The sequence below is a fragment of the Magallana gigas genome, chromosome 10 (assembly GCF_963853765.1).
Source record: "Magallana gigas chromosome 10, xbMagGiga1.1, whole genome shotgun sequence".
In the NCBI taxonomy this organism is placed as follows: domain Eukaryota; kingdom Metazoa; phylum Mollusca; class Bivalvia; order Ostreida; family Ostreidae; genus Magallana; species Magallana gigas.
This window is the reverse complement of record NC_088862.1, coordinates 28,765,281-28,775,940: the sequence shown is the minus strand read 5'-3', so window position 1 is coordinate 28,775,940 and position 10,660 is coordinate 28,765,281. Positions and strand designations below refer to the sequence as shown.

Sequence of the window (10,660 nt, the reverse complement as noted above, 5' to 3'; positions counted from 1 at the left end):
CTTGCTTTCGATGGCAAACGGCCAGCGCGCTAGGTTCCGTTCGTCATCGAAAGATTTTTGCCATCTATTTAGTTATGATTTCAATACTGTATGAGGTTGAACACATATAGTGACTATAAAAGTAATATCCAAGTCAAAATTTAAAAAACCTTGTTTTACTCATGGCTTCAAATGCTAATACATAATAAATACAACAGCCAACGTAAAGATTGTTACTGAATTTTGGAGTAATCAAATTAAAAAAAAATAATAGTAATGCCATCTTACCAAAATTTTGCATACAAATGGACATACTTTTAATGTCTCATTGAAAGGTAAAAAAAAAGTACTGGTCACATCTCAAAAACTTAAGATATGACTTGAAATAAACTAAATTTAGGCAAAAATTTGAGTTTCTTGATTTCTATGAAATATATAGCTCTACATCGCGTTTCTAAACAATGGCATTAATAAGCAATTCATATGAGACATAGAAATGATTAATGTTGAGAAACTCGATTTTGTTAAATAAAATGAAAAAAGAAATTTTTGATTAACCGGTACCTCATGTAAGCTTAGATCTTCTTTGTTTTGATGAATCTCCCCACTAAGAATATATCTTTTACTTTTACGAACACTGGTTTGAATATAGAGACGACAGAAGCTGTTTTGAATTTAACTGGTCATCGATTAATAAATGTTTACATAATTAAATAATATCTAACATCGTTGACAGATCGAAGAAGAAAGCTGTAGCAAAATGTGATTTTTACGGATTTTTTTTTTCATCAGGGTTCACTTAATTAAGAGCTTATAGCGTAAAAAGTAATCCGTCAGCATATCATTTATTTTACCAAATATTTTTTCTAATATGTCATTGTATAGAATAAACACAAGGAATTAGGTTTGAGTCCATAAAAATTTTTTAAAAATGACCAAGTACGACACATGCATTGCATTTTTGTGTTCTATTTTGATACATCAGGCCCATAAGTTGTACTTACTTACGACAATTTTCGAAAAATATTGATAAGATATGGTTTTAATCAATGTTTTTTTGCTCTATTTTTTAAGTCCAGTTCTAATTTCCCTGATATTGGTTATTATTTTTAGGAAAAACTGACATAGCATGTAAGCATATAATTTCTTGTGTATATGTATTGCTAGAACGTATATTTAACATTTAAAGCTAAGCTTTTAATGATTGAGCCCATTTTGTGCCGAGTATATGACTATTTTAAAAATAATTTATAATAGTTTTTAATGAAAAATGACAATAACAATCCTCAGCCATCTCAAAAATCCATAACATGAAATACAAATTCAGCGCAGAGCAACGCGGACCTCCGAAAGTATAGAGGTAGGACCAGGTGCCTAGGAGAAGTGAGTATCCTTTGCTGACCAGTCGCACCCGCCTTGTGCTCCTTGTCACAATTGGGCGTGACATAATCGAGGTACGTGTCAAAATCGGGAAAATATCATAATAGGGAAAAACGAAACGATGATTTGGTTTGTTTGTATATATTAAGCATATTTGAATGGCAGTAAATCTGAAATACTGATGAACTAAAAATGATCTTCATGAATCCTCAAAAGAAAAATTGAATTCCATTTGAATATGAAAAAATTATGGAGTCTTATATTCATACATTTTTTAAAAGGAGTATAAAACACCACTGCTTCAGTCATAATTGATGATCAAAGTTAGTTATTCTTTTGATAAGAATTTATCCACAAATTATAACCCTTGTATAAATTAAAAAGAGTGTTGTTATATTCAGACAGATGATCAATGCAAAGAATGTTTCCCAGAACTCTTGATTGTTGCGTATAGTAAACTAAAAAAAAACAAATAAAATATAATTAGACACTTAAACATGACATTAAAATTGAAGATTTAAGATTTAATGTTTAGGTTTTTAGTATTAGGATTAAAGTATAATCCTGATTTTATGGACATTTACAAACGTATTTACTCACATGTACTGGTAAAAATCTGACAATGCCAAAAGCACATTCGTCCTCTTCAATAAACTTAATTCGCGTTTAGAATCCTGTGATATTTCTGGTAAAGAAAATGCTAAGTCGTTATACATTATCACTTTCTTTGTGTTGACGAAAATCCTTTTTTTAGCAATAATGATTTCAAATATTGATAAGCAAATATCTTTTAGAAATCCAAACTCTGACACATATTTTTCCCACATGATGCCCATCAATTTAAAACTACTTTCACAGTTCACCATTTTTAACCCAGTTCATATTTGCCTCGGGTACAAAAAATTGCGTTTCTAAGCTTAGAATGATTCATGTTTAGGTATAGGGTTCTCAGACGTTAAATATCAATTAGCAAGATTTATTGACTTTAGGTTTTAGATTCGAGCAAGTTAGAAATCCATGTGCTTTAAGAATACAGCAAATGTGGAGTGTTAGTCGACCTTGACATTTGCAACAAAGGTTTCTGATCCCAGAGGCTTCAGAGATGCCTATTAAGGTCACGTGCCTTATCAGCTTAATGTTGCAGCTAAAGCCGTAAAACTGATAGGAGTCGCAAGAAAAATCAGCAGCAATTTTTTCTTTACATTTACAATCCATCTTGTAGTTCAATCATTTTGTGATTGTGTCAACTGTCCTTTAAAGCTGCAGTATATAAAAATAAGTGTTTATTATTAGAAACAATTGGGTTGGCAATTGTGAAATCGTGTAGAAGCTTTATATGTATTGGAAAAAGAGAAAATTTGTAGTGTTTAGTAGTATTATTATTCCTAAATTCAATTACAATGTGTTACATAATGATTTTGCTGTCAGAAATGATATATTTTATGTGTATGTGTTCTGACATGGGAAATCTTCAACATTTTGTATCGAAGCATAAGGAACATGTTATCTATTGTTACTAAAGCGGAAATTCAATAAAAATAAATTTGTTGGTTGGGGTTCTATTTTGATTGTAATCAACAGACATGCTTCTTCAATAACCTCATCTCTTTCGTTGCTTTTAAATTCTACAAATACGAAATTTTCAGCAGATTTGAAAGTTTTGATGAAAGATAACACAATTTTAAAAAAATCATGTCAAAAAGTTTTCTGCTTCTATTTTTGAAAACATTTTTTAAATAACAGTATATATTATTTAAAACTTGATGTGACGAAAATGAAAGAAATGGGTAAAACATTGTGTTGGAGAGATGTCTAACACATTGTGTGATTTGTATATTTATTAACTAATTTAAAAGTACACATGTTTGAAATTGAATAAACTCATACATGTATATTGAAAAAGTAGACCATTTGCAATGAAAGGATTCACGCACGTCACCTAATAAAGAAAAATGTAAATACTTCTAACAGCTATGACAGTGCAAATTTAGAATAGAAATCTTTACAAAAAAATGTTTAAACAGTAATGATGAAATGTCATCAGTCCCGAGGTCACCAACATTTTGAGATTTTTCCACTGTCAATTTGAATTTTCTAAAGTACAATGTATAGATTTAAGCTTGAACACCAGATTAGATTTGAGATTTGGAATTCAGATGATAAAAGTTGATTAAAGCTGAGCCTGTTCTCCTTACTTTAGAAAGTGCACGAAAGCAGTATGTATTGATTTAGAGTTATTTCCTTTACAAAGGAATCACCCATGTCAAACAGCCTGTTACATGTGTACATGTGCAATGTGTAAGGAGGATGTGCGGCTATCTTGTACATTTGAGGATAAGAATGTAAACATTTCTTGAACTGGCTTATTTCTGCCCAAAACTGGCCAAGCATGTTGCCAAAAGATATAAAAGCGATGAATATGAGTTCCCACATGTCTTTTTGTTTGAAAAGTATGTATACAAGAACAGGACGATGCCTTTAAAATTACTTAAAACAGCTGTCGAACTGCGCAGCTACAGACTTATTTTGAAGATCTAAAAATCTGAAAAAAATATGAAGGGGGTTCATTGGTGTCCTTTCTTCAACCATTTGATGAGAAATGGTTTGAATTTTGCTAATTTTAAATGTAACTTGAAAAGTTAAAACTTGAGTAGAAACATTTTAGGTAGACAATGTAGATTCAAACTTTTCAAATCAAGTTCTGTTCTCTTTTGCTTCACTCTGCCAAACATAAGTATAAAATTTTGTATTATAGTTAACCAAATTTACTACACATTAATTTCTTTGTCTTAGGCAGCCCAGATTAGATATCATATTCTTGGTATATCTACTTTGCACATAATTTTTCTCAAAAATAGAAGATCAAGAAAAACAAGATTTTTTGTTAAATATGTTATATAATCAATATCTTAAATAGATAGAAAAATTAATATTATAATAAGTCTAGTGGCTTATGTGTCTAATGACAAATTAACTTAAGTTAAAAGTCTAAATACCTGTAGAAGCGAATTATCATGATTAAAAAAATATATCCTAACTATGAATCCCCCTATAAGCAAAATTGTTAGATATCTTATTTAAGAGTCCAAAGAGATAATGCACAGACTGAACAGCACAGTAAAACATGTTTTGCCCAGCAAGCAAGGAGAGCAAAATTATAACAGGAAAATACCTTTTCTTACTTATCCTTAAAATAAATGCACATCCTCGCTTGAGGTTGGGTTTAGAAAACATTTGACACAGGTCAGTATGTTTCAACCCACAAATAAGTGTTTACACATCTTCCTCTGAAAAACTTCATTGCTATCATTTGCGAAATAAAAATGCAAGACTTGCGATAAGGTGTTAATATTTTATCGTTGGAACTGAACATCTCTAACCTAGAACATATCAGACTCCTCATAAGGGGATCCATATTTAACATAAAAATCTGAGCAAACGAACTTCAATTCATACTTATAAAAGATGTCCAGATATTTTTGTAATAGACTTTATTGCACTGTTTTGTCTAACTGCCATTTAACAATGTATCCCCTGGACTTTTTGTTTCTTTTTAAGTAAAAAGTAAACATTTTAAATTGCAAATGTTTATTGTAATGTAAGTTGTTTAATACAAAAAATGTTGATAGAACTGAGGGTAGAATCATAGAGCGTAAGAGAGCTCGATGGCAGTGGTCATATTTAGACTGTTTTGAGATATTTATATAATAGAAAAGCTCTATAAAGATATAGGAAACTAACCAAATTTTAGATGTAAAATTTATGAATTTTTTTCTTCACTTAAAAATAGTTGATATTTATATCCTGAATTAATAATCAAGCCATACTAATCTGAATCTGTTAAAATACTTTGCATGTGTAAAAAAGGAGGGCGGATCATTAAAGATCCCTTATGGCAAAATCACAGCATAGACCTATTTGTAGATTCAGATAAGTCAAAACATATGGGCTAACGGTTTTAATTCACCTTTATATCTTAACTGGAAACAGTTCATTTTAACCATAGATCTGCTACAAAATATTCAAGATTGATATATTTTATCTCGAGAATTATTCACAGAAATTAAGTACTAACACCAATTAAAAATCCCTCACTATGTTCAGTAGGTTCTTTAGAACCAGAGACAGTTAATATATCTTTTTTTATTGTCAATCTATTTCTCAAATATGGTCATTAATGTCTGTTTTGATATTTAGAAAGTTTGGTGGATAAAAATGCATTGCTATATGTTTGATATTCATGTTACTTAAGAAACATATTTTTGGCTATTCCAGAAAAAGTGCTTAATATATCGCATTTGATGCTATTATGAAATATTTACAAAATTATTATTCCTTAGAAAAATTAATATTGAAGAATAGATTTTATAGTAGATAATGGTCAAATTGGGCATGCCTCTTTCATGCATAATTTCTAATAGAATTTAATCACATGTAATTTAGTGAACACTTTTTCAACTCGTATTTGAGTGGTATGGTTTGAATAAATGGTATGCATGTATATGTATTAAAAACAAAATTTAAATAATAATTGATAGCTGAACAAATCATGCCTTAAAATCTAAAAGCTAAATTTGATACTAAATTGGTTTATAAAACAGTTTGGTTTTGTTGTAACATTACATCAACACTGTAAATACTTGTATACTGTCACGGTGTTGGTTTTCCATTGTCCCACAATAAGATTGTTCTCATCATCCACACATACACTACAGGGAGACCATGCCCCTTGTTGTTGTTTGAGGAGGAGACACAAAAACTGACCGTCCTGGTCCAAGAGATGAACTGTGTTACTGTAAATATCACACATCAGGATGTGACCCAGGCGATCAGTACACACTCCCCGGGGGTAAAACTCTGACCCCTGACCTGTGTAGGAGAACCTGTGTTGTCCTGATTTTTTCACTACCACTACAGCCTGTTTGATTAAATCGGATGTACAGATATCACCATTAATGTTTTCTGTGATGTAGTGTGGATAACTATATAGTTCCTGTCCTTTGTTGTCCCTCTCTATGCTTTGTATTTCTTTCCCTGTCTTGTTGTATCTGGTGACTTTACCTTTTCCTTCTTTAATCATCCCCAAAAGGTTGTCCCCGTTAGTGCGGGAGGAGTGAATGCTGAGTGGCGTCCAGTCTCCCGTTTTAATGAATTCGGTGATTGTATTATTCAGTGTTATCCTGTTGATGACTTTGTTGTGTTTGTCTGTATAGATAAGATCCCCGTCCTGTGTGATTGTTAGGTTCCCTACATATCTAACATCCTTAGTGTGTATCCTCTGTAGCTGATTACCCTTTTGATCTGTTTGGACAATGTTACTACAATAATCACTGACCCAGAGTGAGCTTGATTTACCTAGTGTTATATGCTGTATTCTGTCAACACCTGGTACGCCATACTCCCTGACCTTGGTGACAGAGGAAGACAAAGACAGTGTCTGTTTCACGTCAGAGTTTTCTCTCCCCTCTCTCATCTGTTTCCCTGTAGGTTTTATGTGTGTAGAAGCAATTTCCATAGCTTTTAAATTTGTTTTCTCTGGTTTAGTCTGAGGAACAGTTATTCTACCCAGTAGTTTGACGACATCCTCCTTGCTGTATCGACCAGCAGTAAATACTGGAGGGATTGGTGTGGCAGTATCTGGTATGGACTGGATTGTTAAGTGTTCAGTAAGTGGAAAAATAATGGGGTTATTTTGTAATTGAGTAGAGGACAGGTATCCATGGAATTTTTTGACAAGGTCTTCAAGATAACAGATGTAATCATGATATGTTTTGTGTTGACTATGAAGCATCTTCCATATTGACCCTTCCATTTTGTTGACTTGTTCTATGTTATCCGATGTCACTTCGTCCACCAACGTTTTTAGAGACTTGGCTTCATCTCTCATGAATGTTCTTATGCTATCCATGATTTTCGTTATTTCTGTGGCATATAGTTTTATTTCACCTTGCAAACGCTTTGCTGTTGGAATAAAGTATGCTTGAATTTTGTGGATTTTCTGACGACATGCCACAGATTTTTCTGTATAAATTGTCTCCAAGTCGGTAAAGGAATGCCCCTTGTGGACAAGCAACGTAGAACACTTGGAGCATAAAGGCACATTGCATTCGTCACAGAGAATGTCTATATCCTTAGTTGGGTGATCCCTGCATTTCTCAACTGGAAGTTGATTTTTGCGGTGCCGGTAAGAAACCACTTCATGGTTCCTGGTGTCTGGACTCTTCTCATGTTTGTCCCTGCATTGCTCGCATAGAGGTTGGTGACAAGGATTGCAGTAAAACAGGCAGTTATTCTCACAGTCTTCAAAGCCACAAACCAAATAGTGCTGAGCTGTGTCAGGTACTTGTAATTCCGAATATGCCATCTACAAGTACATGTAATTATTTTTTATGTGTTACGTTTGAATGAATTATTTCACCCATTTTGAAATCAATCAGCTTAAGTGAGAATAACTTCAATAAACAAGAGAACCAACGATTACTTGAGTACCATAGCCCATACACAGACCTGTCGAGGATTCTTGTATATTATCATGAAATAAGTTTCATTCTGAAGTAAAAAAAAAAACACTAATATTAAAAAGGTCAAGATTCTGGTAGGAAATAGTTTTCCCATACTTGATAACTTTAAAAATAGGTTTTACGTGTATTTTTATAGATAAACTTAAGATTGCTAGTATAAATGTTCTATAACCTTCTAATAATATGTAACAATGTGTTTATGTAAACTAATTATACATTCCGTCCGATCCTATTATATGAATTCACACTATTTGAAATTTCGGACCCGCCCTAGAGCCAAAATGTCATGTCCTGGAGCATGAAGTTGAAATTTTTAGCAGAGGGTTCCCTGGTCTACATCGTTATGACTTCAATTTTTCTTACAGATGTGTGAGAGTAGAAGATTTTTAAACATTGAATGCAGTAACACTATAAGACCATTTTGACTCCGTTCAAAAGCCAAAACCCCTTCCCGGGGGACATGAAGTTTACAATTTTTGTAGAAGGCTTCATGGTGTACATATCTTTGAATTCAGTTTTTCATACAATTAATGTTACCCTTACCTTAAAGATGTATTATATCTAATTTAAAAAGAATTAGTCATGTAGTTTTTAAGAAGAAATAAAAAATGTTCAATTGATAACACTTGTCGCACGACGACGGACGACGACGTACGAAAACAATTGCAATAGGTCACCTGAGTGACTCACATGTCCTAAAAATCTTATTAAATGTAGATTTTTAATTACAGAAAACATCCAAATCTTAAGTTTCTTTTAGTATATTTTGAGACTTAATTATAATTAATGTACTGAAAATCCGACTCTCAAGTTTTAATAACTGTGGAAATTCTCATTTGGGACAGTTATGATAAGAAATATTATAAAATTTATCGTTAAAGAACAAAATTTAATGAGTCCTAAGCACCCATTCACAATGAATTCATTGTTATCATTTTCCACTCAGCTGCAACAAAAAGACTCCATCTAAATATCCAGTCATTCAGTTGCTTTTTTATAATTCAATTTTAAAGAATATATAGTAAGAAAGCAGTTTAAAAAATCGGACACAGTGTATACGAAAATGGAAAAAATATGGTTCACCAGTTTAGCATCGTGCCAATAATGTGTAAAGTGTTAATTCCCGCGCTTGCGCGGGATATCATCTAGTAAATTCTGTTCCGAGATTCGCCAGTCGGCATGTTTTTAAGTTCTATGGTTATGCCGTAGCGTGTATGTAACCCATTGTTTACTGAATTTTCAAGAGGTGAAACTCAATTTATTCGTTAGATAGCGCCGCCGCATCACATCTGTCAAGGATTTATGTGGATTGGAGTGGACCGCAAAACCTTTGCTATATAGCGACTATGGTGATAACAATACAAACGTATAGCAAATAATGTCTTCTATAACGCGTGTGTGATGATCAATCGTGAACAACACACGTGTATGAAGTGTGTCAAAATAACGTACTGTTGGGGCGCAAGCAGGGTTTACATAATTATAGAGATGAAAATGACGTAAAAATGTCAACGGTCAAATATTAAATCGTTCAATCGTTTAAATTTATGTAAATAAAGTGATGAGGGATATCATGGGCTCATCATTATGGTCGGGGAGTTCTAAAATCTACCATAAAAACTTACAAGCTAAATTGAATTTAACAACGCCTCGACTACTGATGATAATGTTCACCTTATAATACTAAAAGAATGAATCGTTATTCCTAAACTCAATTGAAATGCATGGGTATGTTATCCTTTAAAAGCAAAAAAAATGTTTCTTTATCAATAGTTTCCGACCTTAAATATGAAGCAAGTCTTTTATCTATGAAGCACAACAATTAAATAATCTAGTGAATATGCAATTTAATAATGATGGTTGTTATGAATCTATCTATAGATAAGACGACTTTTTCGATGCAAATATTCAAAACTTATTGGTTGATTCTACTTACTGCATAACTTGAAAGAAACAATGCACAAGTTGATTTATCTAGGAATGAGCAAATTGAAACTCCAATTTGCTAATGGTATTCGGCACATCGGCGCGCTCACACAACAGATTTTGTTTGTAACATATAGGGAACGGTGTTTTACTCTGTCTGAATGAGTCGAACCAAACTTCCCGTCGAGGCCTCATGTAAAATGATTGGTTTCTAGGCAAATGAACTCTGGCGGAATATTGATGGCAGTTGATGCACAGAGTGATAAAAATCCTAATATTACTAACCTATTATCACTAAGTTTAATGCTGATGTAAATGCAGTACTTGATGGTTGGAGCAGAATTCTTTTTCAATAGAAAATTAAACCGGGATAGAGGTGATCATTGCTAAATTAGAAAAAGGCAAAGCTGGTGAAGCATGACCTTTGGTGATAGAATGTAAGCGAAACTTGTGTTGCACGAAAGAATGTTGATATTCAGGTCAAAAGGACGGAATATTGGTTTACAGGTTTTCATAATCATACACAACTAGAATATAGATGATTTAATACTTAATCGTGCAGTGTTAAAAATTATGTAAATAAAAGTGATTTGGAATATTACGAGGTTCATTACGGTCGGAGTATGGACATATCTAGTATTTTTTTAAACTCAGTTTAATGAAATGTTATCCTGTTAGAAGTGCTATTGAGGATTGTTTTAATTATAAAGTTTCAATTTTGAATATAAAGCATGTCTTAACATATCATGGAGCATGAAGTTAATTTTAATCATGGTGGATCGTTATTAATTCACTATCATTATCTAATTCTGTCAATTCGGTTATTTTAACGATTTTTTTTTCCGCTTTATTCT

At 32.4% G+C, this 10,660-nt stretch overlaps 1 protein-coding gene across 1 annotated transcript; it reads right to left on the bottom strand.

Annotated features, from left to right (window-relative positions):
* Positions 1-734: 734 nt before the first annotated feature.
* LOC136269488 (E3 ubiquitin-protein ligase TRIM71-like) lies at positions 735-9,936 on the bottom strand. The gene is made up of 2 exons (XM_011447930.4): positions 9,817-9,936; positions 735-7,723 (listed from the first exon to the last, which is right to left on the bottom strand). The coding sequence occupies exon 2, from the start codon at positions 7,721-7,723 to the stop codon at positions 5,984-5,986; it is 1,740 nt and encodes a 579-aa protein (XP_011446232.3). The 5' UTR covers positions 9,817-9,936; the 3' UTR covers positions 735-5,983.
* Positions 9,937-10,660: the final 724 nt, after the last annotated feature.

Coding starts and splice junctions, on each gene's coding strand:
- LOC136269488 (XM_011447930.4), bottom strand. CDS start 7,723: ATGGCATATTCGGAATTACAAGTACCTGACACAGCTCAGCACTATTTG.